The sequence below is a fragment of the Aythya fuligula genome, chromosome 15 (assembly GCF_009819795.1).
Source record: "Aythya fuligula isolate bAytFul2 chromosome 15, bAytFul2.pri, whole genome shotgun sequence".
In the NCBI taxonomy this organism is placed as follows: Eukaryota; Metazoa; Chordata; class Aves; order Anseriformes; family Anatidae; genus Aythya; species Aythya fuligula.
The window spans coordinates 11,435,555-11,456,444 of record NC_045573.1 but is presented as its reverse complement, the minus strand read 5'-3'; the positions used below and the strand labels follow the sequence as shown (position 1 = coordinate 11,456,444).

The window sequence follows — 20,890 nt, the reverse complement described above, 5'->3', positions numbered from 1 at the left end:
TTCACTTGTTCTTTAGCCAGCACTTCAGAAATTAGCAAATAAAGTCTTCCCATTTCCTTCATTTCTGCCTAAACACAGTAAAATCTTTCTCTAGAGTTCATAGCACAACATGCAAACTTGATGTCCACTATTGATAACCAGGACAAAAACGTGAGCCCCTTTTAATGGCTGTTTCTGTTTCACTGAAATAAAAGCCTAGTTATGTTCTTCCCCTGAATATTTGAGTACCTACGAATACTCAAAGGGAAGGGGAATTAGAAATAAAGAGTGTCTAGCTGAAGATTTACTTCTTAAATTTGAACTTCTTTAATGGCTGCTGCTGCTGAAAGGGAGCTCATGTTCAATGCTGTGTGGTTCTGCCCCGCTGCTTTGTACCACTCTGGTTCACTTAGGTGAGCTAATTCCGGCTGTTGGGTGCCTGTCACACAGTGGAAAACTAACCCAGGACCAGGAAAAAAAAACCTGGGTGGGATAAATTCCATTCCTGCTGGTGTAGTGATCTGAACTGGCTCAGTAAAGGTGCAGAAAGCACCAAAACTGCATCGCTGTGGGTGGGACAGAAGAGCAAAATCTCTTTTGGTGGTGACCTGCTGCCTTGTAACCCCCTCACGTAACTTGTAGCTCCTATAAGCCAGTTACACGATACGCTGAATGCTGAGGAACAGGATGCAGATAATGCAGGACCTTGCTAAATTAAATACAGGAGACACCTTGAAAAAATTTAAGATTTCTTGCTTAGCACAAAAAAAGAAAAAAAAAAAAAAAGTTGGCAGGTGTTTTAAGTAATTTTCAAATAAAGCCAAGAGTATAATTTCTAAGGCGTGTTCAGCAAGGTACTGCACAACCTACTTAAAAATGGCCCTCCATTGTACCAAGCATTTCACGCAGTGTTTCAGCCACAAGCACAGTGGGTGTTCACTGGGAATTCAGCATTTTTCTCATCCAATTTAGCTAGACTTCTAAAAACATGTTTTTCTCTTCACCTGCGTGCTCAGCCACTGAAAGACATCCTCCTTTCTTGAGTCTGTTACCTGTGGGAAGTTCAGTGAAAGTCACGTGGGATATTTCTGTAGTAGCATTGTGGTATTCTTCCTGTTGTCCTTAACTAGCGTCTGCAAGACTTGATCTTACTGCTGTTCTGTTCTCTGGCAGTTTGACGTGTAACACATTTTAATCCCTTTTCTCATCTTCGCAGATGCTAGATAGAGCTCCTTTGCCAGCCTTTTAAAGATGGACTGCTGAGCTAGACCATTGCATTTGATTCCATAAACAGAGTTGCAGTCTTAAAAGATAATTTTTTTTTTTGACATATGTTTAAAAAAAAAAAAAAAAGTGTTGCAGACCTGTGCAGGCGAAGACAAGTTAATACATGTTTTCTTGGCACAGTAATTCACGAATGACTAGTTTTTACATTTACAGTAAGTTGAGCAACCATTTAGTCAGCTTGTGGTTGTTGCAACAATTGAAAATTAAATCTGTGAAGGTATTGTTAAGCAGAATTCTGTGGAGCTGGGAAAACTCACAACTCCACTTAGAAATGATTCAGGAAGTTTTGCACAAAAACAAATTTCACATTTTTAAGTAATAAATTTAGTACATGTTACAGGTCTTTATGTAAAGATATATAGATAGGTAGATGTATGTCCTATTTGCACATGAGATAATTAGATGTATATCTGAAGCTGTACAATGAGCATTGTTTTTAACAGGTGTATAAATTGGATCTGCCAAAGTTGATTCAGTTCCTAGCAGAGGGTTAGACAATTTTGGAAAATTACCTGACTAATAACAAAACTGATTGGCTGTTATTTTTTTCTTCTCAGGTTTGTTGACTGCAAAGAGTGTGGTCGGAAGATGCACCAGATTTGTGTATTACATTATGATATTATTTGGCCTTCAGGGTAAGATGTTTGTTAGCTTTTTAACCCTTGTGTAATAAGAGAGATGTTGTTCATATAATTAAGATTTTCTGCATTTGCTTTTTAATATGCATTAGAATCTTTTAGTAGTTTAGCACAGATGGACAAAGGCATTTCTAAATATATTTTTTGCATTTATGGTCTCTTTCACTATATTCAGGTGAAAACATGAAACAAACTTGTTCATATACTCAGATTTCTGTGGTTTCTTTCTAAAAATTAAACAATGGAAGCTGATTGGAAGTAGGTATGTGTACTAAAAAACAAATGCAGTTCTATCTGCTTAGCAGAACTCAACCAGACTCAACCAGTTCAGAAGGGCTTTAAGTCCCTCAAAAATGGAAAGATGTAAACTGTTCAAATCCAGAGAAAAATATGTTGTACTTAGTTAATATTATGCGTTCAAGCCTTGACCTTAAGGTAGCCAGTATCAAGGCTTTATTTATAAGTTTTTGCTGCTTCTTTTCCTCTGTAGGTTTGTTTGTGACAATTGTCTGAAGAAAACTGGTAGAACACGTAAAGAAAACAAATTCAGTGCTAAAAGTAAGTTTGATGTTTCCATTTGTGTGTTCAACTTTTATTTTCTCCCTCACATCACTGATATCTTCTTCTGCAGTTTTTTTAATGTTAGCTTTTTGACTGAGACTTTCTGTTGTCATGGTAGACAGTATAAGAACAATTGCAAAATGGGGAGTAGTGTCACCCAAGGCTTCAGTAGCTGTTTGTATTTTATAGACCTACTCTTCACAAGTTCAGTCAGCTTTAATGCTGCCTGATGTCTTTAGCATCTATGTACCTATTTTCCCTGAGACTTGAAATGAATGGAAAGGAAAAAGGCAATGAAAGGAACAGAAGAAACATAAGACTGCATGTACACGTTTCCATGTGGCGTTGAAACTGAAGTAAATTAATGTCACATCTAGACCCTTCAAAAACTATGTAGTATAACAAGATGCACTGCATTTCAGGTGTGCTGTGGTGGTGCCAAACACTAATGTCGTTCTAGAGCTTTTCTTGCTTCTAGAGTGGACTACGGTATAAGAACTTTCAGATGGAATAAGTAGGCAATAGCATCCTATGTGTAGGCTTGGAAGTAACTTGTTGTAACCTTGTTGAAATGTTCACTGAAGTGTGCCAAAAACTTCTAGGATCAAGTAGTCTCCATCTCCTTAATAATCCCCATACAGGCGTTCTGTGCACACAGCTAACATCAGAGAGAATAATCGAAGAACCTTTATGCACTGCAGAGGACAAAAGCCAGGGGAAAAAAAAAAGCAGAGATGCTATTATGGGAAATGTAGTGTCAACAGCATAGAGTAGAAAAATAGTTTAGAATCAAAGTGATTCAGATGTACTTTGAAGAAATCCAAACAAACTTCAATGGCTAGAACATGCAGGTGTACTTGATTTCTCCCTTGTTCTTCGATCCTTTGAAATTCTGGGCACTACCTTGTCGTAGTACATTTGTAAACCTGAATCTTCCAAATTTTAATAAAGGAGTGGTTTTACATTAAAGATTTTTGTGTGATCATATATAGTTGACTGCATTTCCAGCATAGTAAGAGATTTCGAGTGGGATAACTGGGAGGCATTGGTTTCCCTTTCCTTCTCCTTGCTCATTGCCTATCCTGTTTTCTTTTTCCCATTATGATTTGAGTCCTGCTGCCAGATTTGAGTCCAGAGCCCACTGTTGAGGTCAGCTCTTGAGATCAGACTTGTTTAACAGTGCTGTAATAGAAACACAAGAACTGGGAAGGAAAGCTGCTTCTTGTTGTCAAAACCTTGGTCTTACTATGGACATAAAAACAAATATGAGTGGTGAATGTTTAAGACATTAACATGTTTCCTTTCCCCTCCTCTCACTCCCCATAATAACCCTGAGTTATGATTAGTATTTCTACACTCTCTCAAACGTGGCATATGATCAAGAAAGCACATCCCTCAGCTGAAAGCTATTGCTCAGCTGTTCTGGTAACATTCATAATGTATATTAAGTAAACCCAGTTATCTTAGCCACATTGCAAGTAAATTGCATAAAGCTGACTGATAGCAGACTAAATACAACCTGTAAACGAGTGTACAGCTGGGGTATGCTGTGAAATTCTTATCTGTTGAAGAATCTTTCTTACTAAGAAAACATATAAATATTGTTTGACTAGTAGCTAATGCAGAAAATGTTTCAAAGCCTAAAGATATCCTGACAAATAAGTCACCCAAAGAAGCATCCTGACAAAAAATGACAGTAAGCCAGAAGTCTGACTTTATTCCTGTCTGTCTGTTACTCATCCAGTAACCAACATTTGCCATTGCTACTACAAAACTTCTGTACTTAGGCTGCCTGAAAACCTTACTATGTTGTTATTGGTTTGGATACCATTCTTCAAATTTGAACTACAGATTTGATAGTCATAGAATCATAGAATGTCCCGAGAAGGGACCCATAAGGATCATCGAGTCCATCCATTCAGTCTGAGTCCTGAGCTTTTATTGGAAGTACATGCATTAGATGTGTCCAAGAAACAAAATACAGTTGCTTTTTAAAAGAATTTGAAAGTTCTAATATATCATAATACGTGGATTTTAGATCCATTCCTTACAGTGCATGTAGCCTTAATGCTCCTTTTTTGTCTATCTTATTTGGCCCTTTTTCTTAATTTTTTGAGTCATTTTGCACTGCAGCATAAGGAAGAAGCAGATATCCTTTGGTTGCTTAGCATTAGAAAGATGGTAAAATGAAAATACACTAAGACTGTAGATTTAACTAAAAGAGCTTTCTAAAAATGTACCAACTCATTAGCAGAAATTGAGCTGTTTCTATTTTTTCTAGTTTGTCTTAAAAGAAATCAACAAAACTAAATGATTTCTTCAGAAAATATCTGAAAATTCTTTAAAATCAACCACCTTCTGTTATTTATGGAAATCCCAATATCTTTAGCTGGTACTGTGTTGGAATATGTAAAGCAAATAAGTACCTTTATCCTTTAACCTTCTTTCAAATTATTTTATTGATTGCCATCAGTGTTGTGTTGCTGATGTTATAACCAAAGAATCTCACTGGACCAAGGGGAAAGACTAAAAGATGTAAAATAAGATTGTGTTTGACAATTTGTATAAACTGATCGTAAAATAAGCATTTAAGAATGTAGAAAGTAAGATCTTCCTTTGAGTATATGTGGCTCCATTCCCAGTGTCGGTGCCTAAAATAATTTTTATCAAAGATTTTTTACTGCAGCATTCTATATGCAAGCTCAGTAGTCAGGAAGAAGCAACAGCCTTGTGTCTGTAGCTAGATAATAACTGAAAAACGAAGCAACAGAGAACTGAAAATTAAATGCATGTTAGTAAAACAAGCATCTGTAGATTGAACCATCGTTTTAGCCAAAGGTAGTTGGTGGGCCATAGAAAGTAGAAATATTAGTGGTAAAATAAATACAGTAGGATAAGAAAAGTGGTTATTAATGTTCAAGTCAAAGTGGTGTGCTACTTTTGTTTTCTTAATTTAAATCAATCTTCATCTTAATTTCTGTAATTTGTTGTGGATTTATTTGAAAACTATCACGTTCTGTAATAGTACGAGAGCAGCTATGCTCACAAAAGCTAATTGTAAATGTAAAGACTTAGAGAAGGGATCTGGACAATATGGAGACTTGAACTTTTAAAGACCTCTATCACTGTGCAAGAACTATTTAAGCTTTATGTGCAGATTACTGTAACTGTTCCATCTAAAAGCTCTCCTGAAAAGAAAAGAAAAAGCAATGAAATCTCCATTGAAGTCAAAAGGCTTTTCATTTCTGTTGATTTGCTTTGCTTGAAAAGGTGTGGCATTGAGCCAGATCTATAAAGTGATGTAATCTCTGTCAAACAGCCAAATTGTGTTTTTGTTAGGAGAAAACATTTGCAGTGTTCATAAAATAAGCCTGCAAATTTAAAAATGCTACGTAAAGCCTTCTTTGTTAGTTCACTTACTAAGTAATTTTTCCACTGTAGTGGTTTTAGTTTCCACTTAACGGTATGAATGCTTATGCTCTGGTTAAAAACATGCATTGATTTGCTGTTTTAATTTTGGCTGTAAAAAGAAAAAAAATCTTAATTTTCATGTGAAGGTAAAACAAAGGAAGAAAGCATAGTTATGCGGAGAAGTGAGCTGAGAAACTGTACAAACATAACTGACCCTGAAATGAAGTGGTTTCACCGGTATCAAAAACGTGTGTTCTCATGTTCTCCCCCTTCAATTCCAGGGCTACAGACTACTCGTTTAGGAAATCATTTGGAAGATAGAGTAAACAAGTTTTTGCGACGACAGAATCATCCTGAAGCTGGAGAGGTCTTTGTCCGAGTGGTAGCAAGTTCAGATAAGACAGTAGAGGTTAAACCAGGAATGAAATCCAGGTTAGTAATATTAATCGCAATAAACACAATGTTAATATTTTATTATGATGCCTTCCTGCACACATGCTGCAAAACTGTGCCAATTTACACCTGAATCCTGTTGCAGAAATGTGAAACTTAGGCATGAATAAGCAGGTTACGAAAGGTAAGAAAAAGTAGTATGTAGCAAGTGAACTTGGAGGAGGTTGACAGCTTTATTTGAGCTGTTTGGTGGGCATGTGGAGGGACACTCTTTGGTTTTGGTTGTAATACTCTGACTTTTTATTACTAAATCTAGAGGGAGAGTCTGACCATGCTTTGGTTAACATTGAATACGTAGTTTACTCTGGAACATTTGCTGAGATTGTTACTTACTGTTCCGTCAATTTGTTGTGTTTTATAAATACTTTAGCTTTCAAAAGTTATTATTTAATCTACTTAATGGTAAATGAAAAACTTTAAATTTTTATTAAGCATTTGGGATTTAATTCATAAAGGTAATGTTGACATCACATCATCGTAGCGCATCAGGTTTTTTACTCTGCAGTATGTTTAAAGGCTGGTGGTTTCTAAGGATGTTCTCGTATTCAGTACTTGCCTATTCAGTCATATGTTAACTATATGGACACTGTTTTCCCCTGAGTTGTGCAGTGACAGGCTCTGTTTTAATACAGCTGTGATCTGACCCTAGTTTAACTTCTGCATAAGTATTTCTAACAAGTTAAAAGGAAGTTAAAGAGTTTTTTCCTACTGGTTTTGTGACTGTCTCTTTTTCTGTTTCCTTCCTGTCACTCTTTTCTCCAGATTTGTGGATTCTGGTGAGATGTCAGAATCCTTCCCTTACCGTACCAAAGCTCTATTTGCATTTGAGGAGATTGACGGAGTAGATGTATGCTTCTTTGGCATGCATGTACAGGAGTATGGCTCAGATTGTCCCCCTCCAAATACAAGGTAATCTTGCATTTCTGTACCAGTGGTTCATGCACAGAGAACATCTTGCTCCGTTCACTGGGAGATTACTTTAAACTACAGAAGAGTGGGAGATGTATTTCAATTCTGTGGATGAAATAAGTCCTACAGTGTAACTGCAAATGACTTTGAAAGGGACAACTTAACAAAAATGTTATGATTTCTGTATTTTCTTGCTGTATTAAAATATTCTTGATGTATATTCTTGCTGTATTAAAATGTTACCCATCTTTTCATTCTGAGGGCTGTTTAAACCTTCTTAAGATGCTTAAATATTCATTAGAATAATATACAATCATCTTTTTTGTTCAGTATGGCTATGTATATACCTTCTGTAAAAGTCAGTTCTCGGTAGAAAAAAATGAAGTTCATCTGTACATCATTTTTTTCATTCTTCTCTCATTATTATAGACGTGTGTACATATCGTATCTAGATAGTATTCATTTCTTCCGCCCCCGTTGTCTCCGAACTGCAGTTTATCATGAAATCCTCATTGGATATTTGGAGTACGTGAAGAAACTGGGGTAAGTGAAATCTTTTGTTAAGAAATGTTTTTTTTCTTAGCATTTTGTTTATTCAGGATGCCAAATAGCCTTGCACTTGGGGTAGTCTCTCTTTACTTCTACCCTTTCTGAGGTCTGTGGAACGCGTGCCTTTTCTGCAGCGGGGAGAGTTTGGATTTTGTCAATAAGGTTGTTTTTCTGTCATTAGGATTCTTTCTTTCATTTTGTCTGGCTGAGTTAATTTAAAGATGGTAATCAATATCATTAAGGTTCTTTCTTTATGTGTATGTAAATTGCAGGTATGTGACAGGACACATCTGGGCCTGTCCTCCAAGTGAAGGAGATGACTATATTTTTCATTGCCATCCACCTGATCAGAAAATACCCAAACCCAAACGCTTACAAGAATGGTATAAGAAGATGCTAGACAAGGCATTTGCTGAGAGAATCATTCATGACTACAAGGTTTGCTACTGCTTGTTTGCTGAATTATTTTGATGGGCTTTTTATTTGTATCTTCTTAAAAGCTTTCAAGCAACAGTGTGATCTGGGAAATTGGGGGCAGTGTAGTCCTTTTGCATTTCTTCGTAATGTTTTTTTTTTTGGAAAAAATCATTTGGCGAAGCTGTGCATCACTGAAGGTCATGGGCTGTCTCTATTTGCTTTCTTCAGTGAGTTTGTGAATTGTACAGCTCATGTTCTTCAGTCGACTCTGTAAGAAATACTGCAGGCATTCCTAAAGTGGACCCATGGCATCCCTACTCAGGTGCTTAAGGGAGAGAAGAATGAGCAAAAGCAAGTGGACTTTCCTGTACTGACTGGTTAAAAGGACAGGGTTGTCAGTATTAGCTTGTGCTGAGGGAGGGGAGAAGCTGTTTGTGGTGATTCTGGAGGATCACGTGGAATATGGGACCTCACTAGTATGAAATAAAAAAAATTAAAAATTAAAAAATATATATATATAAAAATGGCTTTTTCACTTGAAGAAAAAGGATGGTTTTTGTCATCACATGTGTACCCAAAGCAGTAAGTTAAAGAGTGGAAAAGGTAGCATATGCCACTCCCTACACATGCTAAAATTTACATGTATTTCTTAATGGTAGTGACAGTGCATGAAAAATAATTGATGTTTTGATTGTAAATGACAGTTACTAAATGTGTGGAACAGAACAGCATAGATCAAACCTTGTCATCTGATGTGGAGTAGTAAAAGCTAGAACGTCTCTTTCTTTGCCAATAAGCTGGTCTTGATAGGAACCCTGTAGCAGGTTCCCAGATGAAGAGCTCACAGACTTTCAGATTTGTCAGGGAAAGGGTTAGATGAGACACACTTGCTGTTGATTCTGCTCTTGTTCAGAAACGGTGTAGGAAAAGCTCAGTGGTGGGGCTTGTTTTTTTTTTAAATTGGTGTACCTAGCAGGGAGGGCTTTGTTACCCTTTCCAGGATTATCCCTGTCTGTACCGTCACGCACCTGTTGCGTGATGGAGGTTCAGGAGAGCCTCAGCAGCTTTCTTTCAAAGCTGAAGCAGGGAGTGAGCTGTTAGCACTACTGTCAGACCAGATCTTTGTGCTGTTCTCAGAAAAGAAGGCCTGCAAGGAGTGGGCCATGGATTGCCTCTCTGGTTCTCCCATCGCTCTCAGTGGTCTTCATTTATTTGTTCTTGGTATTGTGTCACTTAACAGGACATCTTCAAACAAGCGACTGAGGACAGGCTGACAAGTGCCAAGGAGCTGCCGTACTTTGAAGGTGATTTCTGGCCCAATGTGCTGGAGGAAAGCATTAAAGAGTTGGAGCAGGAGGAGGAGGAAAGGAAGAAGGAAGAAAGCACTGCAGCTAGTGAAACAACAGAGGTGAGTTAACTTTACGTGTTGTATGTGCTTCTGGATCACAAAGCTGACAATTAACACTTCGGTAAATTAGAGTTCACAGTCTAACTAGGAAAAAGGTCATTCACATCAGATTTTAAATCAGGGGTTCCCTTTATCTGCATTTCTGGTTTTCTTCTCAGGTAAGAAATATTCTGTTGGCTTGTTACTTCATTAACAGAATTAGAAGTCAGTTATGTAGTTCAGCATTTCTGTTCTCTGGGAAATGTGTTAAGCTACTTCTGGATTGCATCGTGATTGCTGTGTTGGCTTGCAGTCATTCAGCGGAGCTTCTAGTTCACACCTTTGCAAAGGTGTTTGTGTTTTGAAAGATGCTGTATTTTTCAGAGATGAATTAAATTTTGCCTATATTTAATGAAAGATACTTGAAGTCACTTGCAATTAATGCTTCTGAATTTCAGTTCCCAACTGCTACAAACTTGACACTGGTGTGAAATTTTGATCCTGATGGTGGTGTTCCCTCACCAGCATTCTTTTTGTGTGAATAATTTATTAAAAAAAAAAAAAAACACATCCCAGCCAGAATTTCATTATTTATATTTGTCTGGTTTGTACCTGTAACTAAATGGTTGTAGTGCTTTTATACTGTCCTTTTCCCTTGTGATTTACAGCAAGATATTTTTAAAATAAATATGGTAAGAAAATCTGAAGTCAGGATCAAGGTGGAACCAGAAGCTTTAACTAGGGAGAAACTGCATTCAGCTTAGATGCTGTGGCAATTTGCGTACAGTACATATCACGTGTGATTGATGTGGAGCAATTTCATTTATGTCAGAAAGTTCCATCTATTAAACCTTACCGGCTCCCTCAAAGCTAATATAGTTTGCTGCTATTTTTATGGAACTGTAAAGTTAATGGCTTTCACCTTTTTCATTCTGAATGTAATTTTAAAATTTGAAATATTTCAACAAACATAGCAGCATAAAAGTAACTGTAAGGCAAGGCTTGAAATTTATGTTGCAGTATTCTTTTGTTAACAGTATCACTTTCAATAAATCATAGCCTGCCCTTGTAGCCTGCCATTCTGAAAATGCCAGGGTAAACATGGGCATCCAAGAGGTGGAAAAAAAGGTGCTTTAAAATCCCCAAAACAGCTGTTAAACTCATGAGTTTACTTAAAGCGAGAAGAGACAGCCATGACTGTTAAAATCCGTATATTCCACTCTAATGCCATTGTTGTTGCTTGGAGTGTGGTGGGAACAAAATCTGCATCCACCTTGCTCAAGATGTTAACCAGAATTGCAATAAAAGGGAAGCAGTGTGGTCTTTGCCCCTTGGCTCAGGAAAATTAGTAAAATGAAAGCGTGAGGACTTGTCCAGTGCAGTCATTTTGTGAACTTGCATCATTTTGTGGAGGAAAGTATGCCCAGGAATGGGGGATCTCCACATGTAGAAACAATTGATGAATCATAGTAGATTGCCTTGTACTGCAGTTGTACAGAACCTGTTTATGACAAGAACTTCACAAAAACACAAACTTCATGTACATGGAGAGAAAGTTAAAGTATAACTGAACAGTAGAGAGTGCCCCAGCTCTGCAGGTGTCCTGAAAACATGGATAAGTCAGCTGTGTTACTGCTGTCCTGTCTGAAGTGATGTTCTGGGGAACAAAATGCAGGATCAGAACAAAATAGGAATAGCAAAAGTAATGTTAGGGGTCAGAGATAACGGTACCATCCTGCATTTTCCTACTATTACTACCATAGAACTCGTTTTCTCCTCTTTGTCTACAAGCTTCCCAAGGAAGTTGGCTACAGATTAAAGGGATGCAGACATTTCTACTGCAGTCCAGAGATGGTTATGTAGTATGAAATTCGGTCCTTAACAGTACTGGGACAATGAGAAAAGACCTTGAGGATGTGGTTTACTGATTTTTAGGAGGAATAGGAGGAAGCTTCTAGGATGTTGAAGCTCACCCTAGGAAGGAGGAGAATTTGTTTGAAAGTGTGCCACATGCATCAGTTATAAGAGATTCTAAAGACATGGTAAATATTCAGGAGTTTGTGAAAAAGGTTCTGAAGAGACAAGGTTCAGTGAGTAACCGCGCCATTGGCGTCTCTGGCAAACCTGACAATCTGTTAAATGGTATCAAAATGAAAGAGTACAAAACCAATCTTCTTAAAACGTTTGGAATAGTTTTGTGTGATTGACCATGTATAAATTAAAGATGTAGTAGAAAGGAAACGGAATTACGCTGTCAGCTAGGTTTCAATCTGTTTTTTCCTTTGGTGTTCAAATTTTAAAACCTATGTAGGTCCTCCAGAATGAACAGGCAAAGGGGAAGACGTGCCATAATGCCATCGGGGCGGTAGAAAACTTTGGGAGAGAAAGTCATAGGAACACACTGAATTCAATTCCAAATACCTGCAAATCACTTAGAGCTCAGTCTGGCTTGCCCTTAGCGTAGTTTTAATTTCCAAACAGGTTTGGTCAAAAAGTCAGTAAGATTAGTTACTGAATAAAACAAGGTTCAACAGGGAATTCCCGTCTAAGCCTAATGAACAAAATGAAAGATGGCAATGAGACATATGGTCTACACATAGAACTGCTTCTTCACTTGGAGTATTTTTGTTTTGTTTGAACAAATGTGCTTGCAAATAAAACCTGTTTGCCTGTACATAGTGTTCATGAAAGGAACTTTTGTTGTATGTATATGTATCAGAGGATTTCAGTAGCTTATTTTTGCATTCTGCAGACCAACATTGTAGTAGTCAGGGGAATTTTATTGGGTGGTGTGCTCCCTGTTGGGAGTTTGTGTTTTGGAGATTTTTGTTTTGTTTTGTTTTTTCAGGGACATTAGAAATATAAAACTGTTCCTGTTTTCTCAGGTCATCTAAATAGCATCATTTATTTATTTTTTTTTTTTACTCAGCATTCAGAATATGTTCACTGTGGTCTATGTTGTAATCATACACAAGTGAAGGCTTTGAAAGCTTGATATTGTTTGGAGTTACAGATGCAGTAGCAAGTCTTCAGGATTGGAAAAAACGTGTTTTGTTAGTTTCAAATCCTATGTGTCTTCATCTATGCATTAGCCTTAGATTTGTTGATTAATTAATTAGAACTTGAGCAAGTGTGTGAAGTCCTAAATGCACAACAAAGCAAAATCTACTCTTGTAGAATTTTTTTAAACTAATAACTCATTTTTAAACTAGTAACTCATTTTATTATCAAATGTCTTCAGGATTTTGAAAAACAAGCAATGGAAGCTGAAGTACAATGTTTGAGAAGGAAAAAAATAAACTGAAAACTGTTTAATGTATATGCATAGTTGAGGAAAAAATGGACTATTTTTAAACAACATTTGAAACTTCTTGCTTGCTGGTTTGACTTTTTATTTTTCCTGGAGGATAAGATATATTTAACACAGCATGCTTGATTTGCAGGCATTGGAACAAAGTTCTATTATTGACAGCAGAAGTGTTTCACTTTCAGCTGCAGTGAATGGGAGAGAGCTCTATAAAGTTTAACACATTTCCTATGCATTTATTGCAGGGAAGCCAGGGTGACAGCAAAAATGCCAAGAAAAAGAACAACAAAAAAACCAACAAGAATAAGAGTAGCATCAGCAGAGCTAACAAGAAGAAACCCAGCATGCCAAATGTGTCCAATGATCTGTCTCAGAAGCTGTATGCCACCATGGAGAAGCATAAAGAGGTACTGTCAAAATGTGCTGTGTAAAGAGATTTTATTCCCGTAAATCAAGGCATGATGATAGAACTGAAAAATCAGGGAGAGTAAAGCTTTTGGTTATGCTGAGTGTTTCAGTTATGTAACAACATATTGAAGAGATTACCATAAACTAAGTCAAATAACGTTTGCAGCGTAACATTATTGCAACAGAACGTGAGCATTTCCTGCAGGATTATCTAACATTGTTGGCTTTTTTTCCTGTGTTTATCTGCAGGTCTTTTTTGTGATTCATTTACATGCTGGGCCTGTAATTAACACTCTGCCTCCCATTGTGGACCCTGATCCATTACTGAGCTGTGATCTGATGGATGGGCGAGATGCCTTCCTCACTTTAGCCAGAGATAAGCACTGGGAGTTCTCCTCACTACGCCGATCCAAGTGGTCCACGCTCTGCATGCTGGTAGAACTACATACTCAAGGGCAGGATCGCTTTGTCTACACGTGCAATGAGTGCAAACATCATGTGGAAACAAGGTGGCATTGCACTGTCTGTGAGGTATGTGTATATCACCTGACACTTCAATCGAGCTCGTTTCCTTTTGTTTTGTTTCTGTTTTTAAATATTGCGCAGAGTTCTTCCAAATTAAGCATGATGTGAGGAGTGCTAAGCCTTAAGGGAATTTGACTGCAACAGTGGGGTCTCTCTTCTAGAATAAGTGCCCTTAGTTTCTCTACATGGAAACCTGTGATACTCTGGAATGGCTACAGCTGAGTCTGGTATAGCCGTGTCATCTCCTCTGCATACACAAGCTTTTACTTAACATTAGGGAATTCCAGAATGATGTGGTAGGGTTTGACACTGCCAGAGTAGTAGGCATCCGCGAGACACAAGCTCATCCCCATTAAATGGATGTCCACGAGAGAGGTTAACTCTGCTTTGTTCGTGGTACTTGGTGTTAGAATGAGTGCAGCCAGGTGCGTGGCCGGGCTGCTGTGAAGCTGGCTGAGAAGGCTAACACGGCTCTTCATCGCTGTCTCTTCTGCCCAGCATTGGAGGTTGCTTGCCCTTCAGATCAGCCCAAATAATTGCTTCCTAACCTGGCTCAATACTTATAATGTCTGGTCCTATTACAGGATAGATTACTTCCACTGAACTATGTTAGAGAGCAATTACACACGGAGTTATACAGATGGGCTTGAGGAGAAGATAGCCTCTAGAGGGCTTGCGATGACCTCTGGCTGTAGCTGAACCAAAAAAAAATTTTTTTGAATAAGTGTAACCTAGTTTTTACACTACAAGTTATTGCCAGGTTTGTGGTGGAAGAATCTTAATTAATCCCTCTGAGGAAAGCATTAAATAGAGCTTCTTGAGGCAAGACCGCAGGAAACGGATCGTATAGACTAGGGGAATTAAGTGGTGGAAGGAATTGTGGCCTTTAAGTTCCTTCTGGGTACTTCCGTATGAGAGAGTGACCTTTCTCCAGAAAAAAAAAAAAAAAAAAAAAAGCACAGGACAGTGAAAATGTGGGTGTTTGAGCAGGTTTTCGGATGTGTCTGTCTTGACATGAAACCTGCACTTAGAGATTAAAAAGTACATTTCAGGTTACAAATTATTTGTCAGTAATCACACGAAGAATAGTAAAATGGAGAGCAAAGCCATGATTTTTAAGCACTTAGGTTTGTTTGAACTGTTCAGAGGTGTCAGATTTCCTTGTGTAGGTAGCCCAGTAGACACTACAGCAAAGTCAAGTCACCATCCTCAAAAGGTAGGGAGGCACACGACTGCTGTATAAGAAAAATCAAGAGACAATTACAGCCGGTTTGCGTTATTACCCACAACAGGCAAGACCTGTGACTGCAGGTTCACTTTGCTAAGGCAGCTGATGGGGCTTCTGCCTTCTGCTGCCCAAAACTCCCAGCCTCAAAGGTCCAATCCCGCTGTCCTGGGGGCTGTGCAGCCGCTTCTCTACCTCAGTATACCAGGAGTGTATTGAAACTGGCAGCTGTTGTCTTGCTATTGTTCGGCTGTGTACCCACTGAAAGCCAAAGTGTGCTTCCACATCAGGATCATGGTGCTCGCCTAGCAGCACTCTTTCCTCTTTTACTGCCTTAGTTAGTGCTTTACAGACAACTGAACCCTGGATTTTCTTTGCTTTCAGGACTACGACCTCTGCATTAACTGCTACAACACTAAGAGCCATGACCACAAGATGGTTAAGTGGGGCCTGGGTCTGGATGATGAGAGCAACAGCCAAGGAGAGCAGCAGTCCAAGAGCCCCCAGGAGTCACGACGACTGAGCATCCAGCGCTGCATTCAGTCCCTTGTCCACGCCTGTCAGTGCCGCAATGCAAACTGCTCATTGCCATCCTGCCAGAAGATGAAACGGGTTGTCCAGCACACCAAGGGTTGCAAGCGCAAGACCAACGGTGGCTGTCCAGTGTGCAAACAGCTCATAGCTCTTTGCTGCTACCATGCCAAACACTGCCAAGAGAACAAATGCCCTGTGCCATTCTGTCTCAATATCAAACACAAGCTTCGACAGCAGCAGATCCAGCATCGCCTGCAGCAGGCTCAGCTCATGCGCAGAAGGATGGCTACCATGAACACCCGAAACGTGCCTCAGCAAAGTTTGCCTTCTCCTACCTCAGCAACGCCTGGTACCCCTACACAGCAGCCAAGTACACCGCAAACACCGCAGCCTCCTCCCCAGCCCCAGCCTTCCCCTGTAAGTATGTCACCGGCTGGCTTCCCCAGCGTGTCGAGAACTCAGCCCCCCACTACTGTTTCAGCAGGAAAACCCACAAACCCGGTTTCCGCACCTCCACCTCCGGCCCAGCCTCCGCCAGCCGCGGTGGAAGCAGCTCGGCAGATCGAGAGAGAAGCTGCCCAGCAGCAGCAGCAACTCTACAGGGTCAACAACATCAACAATGGTTTGCCTCCTGGTCGCCCAGGGCTAGTAAACCCGACGGTGGGTTCAGTGAACCAGATGCAGCAAGTCAGCATGAATGTACCCCGGCCCAACCCCGTGAGCGGCCCGGTGATGTCCAACATGCAGCCTGGGCAGTGGCAGTCGCCTCCGATGCCGCAGCAGCAACCGATGCAGCCAGGAATGGCGAGACCAGTGATGCCGATGGCAACGCCACAAGCAGTGGCTGGGCCCAGGATGCCAGGCGTGCAACAGCCGCCCCGGAGCATCCCTCCGAACGCACTTCAGGACTTACTGAGGACCTTGAAATCACCGAGTTCACCGCAGCAACAGCAGCAGGTTCTTAATATCCTTAAATCCAACCCTCAGCTTATGGCAGCTTTTATAAAGCAAAGAACAGCCAAATACGTGGCTAACCAGCCCGGGATGCAGCCGCAAGCAGGCATACAGCCCCAGCCTGGGATGCAGCAGCCGCAGACCGGCATGCAACAGCCAGGCATGCACACTCAACCAGGATTGCAGAACATGAACGCGATGCAAGCGGGAGTGCAGAGACCGAGCGTTCCTCCCCAGCAGCAAGGGATTGGAGCTATGAATCCCCAGGGACAAGCGATAAACATTATGAACCCCGGCCACAACCCCAGCATGGCAAACATGAGTCCGCAGTACAGAGAGATACTGAGGAGGCAATTACTGCAGCAGCAGCAGCAACAGCAGCAGCAGCAAGGAGGGGCTGGCATGGCAGGAGGGATGGCAGGACATAGCCAGTTCCAGCAGCCTCAAGGACCGGGAGGTTACCCTCAGGCCATGCAGCAGCAGCGGATGCAGCAGCATATATCCATACAGGGGGGGTCCATGGGACAGATGGCTCAGATGGGACAGCTGAACCAGATGGGCCAGCCCGGCATGGGGGCAGACGGCACTCCCAACATTCAGCAAGCACTGCAGCAGAGGATCCTGCAGCAGCAGCAGATGAAGCAGCAGATAGGGTCCCCGGGCCAGCCCAACCCCATGAGCCCACAGCAGCACATGCTCTCAGGACAACCGCAGGCGTCTCATCTCCCTGGCCAGCAGATCGCCACCTCCCTCAGCAACCAGGTGCGGTCCCCAGCGCCCGTTCAGTCTCCCCGTCCCCAGTCCCAGCCGCCACATTCCAGCCCTTCACCGCGGATACAGCCCCAGCCGTCACCGCACCACGTCTCTCCCCAGACTGGTTCCCCCCACCCAGGACTCGCAGTTACTATGGCTAGCTCCATGGATCAGGGACACTTGGGCAACCCAGAACAGAGTGCAATGCTTCCACAACTAAACACCCCGAACAGGAGTGCGTTGTCTAACGAGTTGTCTCTGGTCGGTGATACCACCGGGGACACGTTAGAAAAATTTGTGGAGGGTTTGTAGCATTATGGGAGCATCACTTTTTTTTTCCTTTCGTGTTCTTGGGACATTTTGTACTGAAAATTCAGGCATCTGGGTTGTTTTGAATCCTAGATGGAACTGCTGCTTCCTACACGTGGAAGAATGAATTGCTGTTTAAAAAAAAAAAAAAAAAAAAAAAACAATACAAAGAATATATTTTTTTGTTAAAGCCAGGCAGTTAAAATATCTGGTCTCTTTTGTGGGTTTTTTTGGTTTTTATTTTTTTGTTGCTGTTGACTCATACCTTTTTTTTAACGGGGAAAACAAGTTCATTATATTCATATTTTTTATTTGTATTTTCAAGACTTTAAACATTTGCGTTTAAAAGAAGAAAAATAATATTCAGAAACTGTTTCCTGAAATAATGCAACATTATAATGTATCCCGGTAACTTTGACACGTTGCGGGAAGATTTTTTTTCTATAGTGAACTCTGCAGGCGTTTGAAGTATTACCCCTGGAAAGATAGGAATTGACTCTTGCACACAAAAACACACATTGGCCAATGCCAAAATCTTTGTCTTGCAGATGTAGAAATTGTTGCTTTGTTTCTCTGATAAAACTGGTTTTAGATGAAAATAGGGATGATCACTCTTAGACCGTGCTGATTTGAATAGAGAAGAAGCATTCTTTTCTTTCTTTCTTCTATGTGAAACTTGAAATGAGGAAAAGCAATTCTAGTGTAAATCATGCAAGCGCTATAATTACTATAAATAAGAAAATCCAAGAAGATTCAATCACTGTATAGAATGGTAAAAAAAAAAAAAAAAACTCATTTCTTACTTATAATATCATATTGTTAAATAAACTGTGTGCAACAGAAAAAAAGGGTGGTCCTTCTTGAATTCATGTACATGGTATTAACACTTAGTGTTTGGGTTTTTTGTTATGAAAATGCTGTTTTCAACATTGTATTTGGACTATGCATGTCTTTTTTCCATTGTATATAAAGTATTGCTTAAAATTGATATAAATTACTGAAGTTTTTAACATGTATTCTGTTCTTTAAAAATCCATGTAAGAATGTTTAAGGTTTTTATTTATTTATATATTTTTTGATCATGTTCTTTGTAAGACATGGCTATGAATATTCACTCATTACACAGAGCAGCCAGAGGCATCGGTAGGAGTGGCACGAAACATGGAGTATTGTAGGTAGCATGTCTGTTTTACAACACCCTTTAGTGATTGTTTCCTTTTCGGGGAGGGAGAGGAGAGGGGAATGGTTCCCATACATTTAATACTTACAGGTGTTCATCCATAAGGGTTAACTGGAATAAATTATTAATAGCCGTTGCTTTTTAAAATCTGCATTAATTTAGAGAAGGATCACCAATGAAAGGAAAATAGAGAGTATTGAGTTAATTCTAGGCTAATTTATTTAGTCTACAGTAAAATATGAACCTATTGACTTTAACACTATTTTTCTGCTGTTAACTCTGAGTCTAGATTTGAGGGTTTTCTGTGGAATAAAAAATAACAAATCATGTACATGTTCCCTTTAATATCCTGTCACCATGCCCTCATCTTCCTGGGATACTTGCCCCTTCTCCTCCCACTGAATTACTTTCTCCAAGTCAAAATCCAGGGAAACTTCCCCAGCGTAGGTGTGAGCTAAAACCACAACTAGCCTAAAATGCCGTCACTCAGACCTGAGGCTTCTCGATTCCATGCAACTCACGAGGGATTCGCAGCAACGCCCGGCAGCCTGTTTGTGCTCTGGGGGGAGCACCTGGCCTGCTTGGCTTCTCACCTTCAGTTAGCTCTCCCTCCAGCCTCGTGTTTTTAGGAGCGGGGCTGGGGGAGGATGGGGTGAGAAGAGCGCATGGTTTCTCGCTTGAAAGGAGAACTTTTGTCCCCGTGCCCTCAAAACAGTATTGCGCTGCGGCGCTACTCCGTTCTTCTTAACTATAGAGCCTCTGCTTAAACTTTTCTTGCCAACCTTTAACTATTGTACCTTTTGCACCACCATTGGATTCATCTGCCCATGCAACTGTCTTCAGCAATTCAAGATGTCAAAATTGGGGGCTGGGGTGAGGTCAGTGAACACTAACCCAAAGCTTGTCCAAAAGAAATTGCTGTAAAAAAAAAAAAAAAAAAAAAGATGGAAAGCCCTGATGCTGTGTCTCATGCTGTGTACTTAAAAAGAGGAAAAATACTATATTTGTGATCAAAAAGAGGAAACTTGAAATGTGCTGGTGTTTCTAATAAAAGCTGGTAAAACTGCTTGGATTGAAGGATGCTTCCAGTTGGCTGGTGCCCGCTAGGATCGGCAGAGCCTGATGCCTAAGGTTAAGATAACTGCACCCGATCTTGTTAATACCTTTAAGTAGCATCCATTTTAAAGAATTGTTGGCACGGCTTCCCTATTTGAATAAGCTGGGCCTTGTACGGAGCAGAGAGCTGCCGGGCTGCCGGGCTGCAGCTCACCTGGGCTCTGCTTCCTGGGGAAGAGTGAAAAGAGACCTGGTGGGAAGCGAATACTGGAGTGTTTTTAACTGCAACCCGATGTATGCTGCAGGCACCTAGCAAGGGATAGGTTTAGACTGGATAATCCCAGCTCGCTGGAGCAACTGTTTCAGATAGGAGCGGGTATTTTAGGGAGAGAATTTAGGGAGATAAGTGAAGCAAAGATGAAGAGAAATGTGAGCAGAGGCTGGGCTTGGAGTGCAGCCCCTGCAGCCCCATAGAGAGGTTTTGGTCCAGTTTCCTTTGGATGTTGCTACGAAGCTCAGCATGTTTGAAGTCTGGACGGACGTCTGCTATTCCAGGGCCTTGCCGGTGTTTCCTGGGGGTGGTCCTGGCCGTGAGGAGCAGCACCTGAGGACCACAGGATTTCACAGCAGAAGAGCTGGAGCCTGGTGCAGGATCTTCACGGTGGCCGAGCCCAAACCCTCGCGAACAAATGGCTGGAAACGGAGGGAAAGGCGGCGCTCAGGCCTGAACGCTGAGCAGCAGCAGCACCTTGCTGCCCTGCTCTGTGTCCCCAGCCCTGCTTTCTGCTTTCTGCCGCCCTGGTAGCGGCACTCAGGGGCTGCCCGCGCGTTCCGTGCAGCCGAGGGTCACCCCCGGTGCTCCCCCCGGGCCCCTTTAGGGCAGGCGCTGCGGGGCTGAGCACGAAGAGGCCTCCACCGGGAGCCGCAGCAGGTACCGGGAGGGAGGGGGGGGGGGGGGGCAGCCCCGTTGTCCCCGCGCCTGGAGCTGCGGCCGGGGGGGGGGGGGGGGGGGATCCCGGGAGTGGGGGGGGGAATTCGGGGGGAGGAA

At 41.1% G+C, this 20,890-nt stretch overlaps 1 protein-coding gene across 7 annotated transcripts in view; it reads left to right on the top strand.

Moving 5' to 3' along the window:
• Positions 1-19,852, top strand: part of CREBBP (CREB binding protein) — a 94,642-nt gene extending 74,790 nt beyond the window's left edge. For all 7 annotated transcript variants that reach the window (XM_032197346.1, XM_032197344.1, XM_032197345.1 and 4 more), the window contains 10 exons: positions 1,824-1,901; positions 2,395-2,462; positions 6,158-6,308; positions 7,092-7,238; positions 7,668-7,781; positions 8,060-8,225; positions 9,445-9,612; positions 13,144-13,305; positions 13,556-13,837; positions 15,441-19,852. In XM_032197346.1, coding sequence (XP_032053237.1) covers positions 1,824-1,901; positions 2,395-2,462; positions 6,158-6,308; positions 7,092-7,238; positions 7,668-7,781; positions 8,060-8,225; positions 9,445-9,612; positions 13,144-13,305; positions 13,556-13,837; positions 15,441-17,609 — 3,505 coding nt within the window. In that variant the 3' untranslated portion in view covers positions 17,610-19,852. The remainder of the gene's footprint in view (positions 1-1,823; positions 1,902-2,394; positions 2,463-6,157; positions 6,309-7,091; positions 7,239-7,667; positions 7,782-8,059; positions 8,226-9,444; positions 9,613-13,143; positions 13,306-13,555; positions 13,838-15,440) is intronic.
• The last annotated feature ends 1,038 nt before the right edge of the window (positions 19,853-20,890 follow it).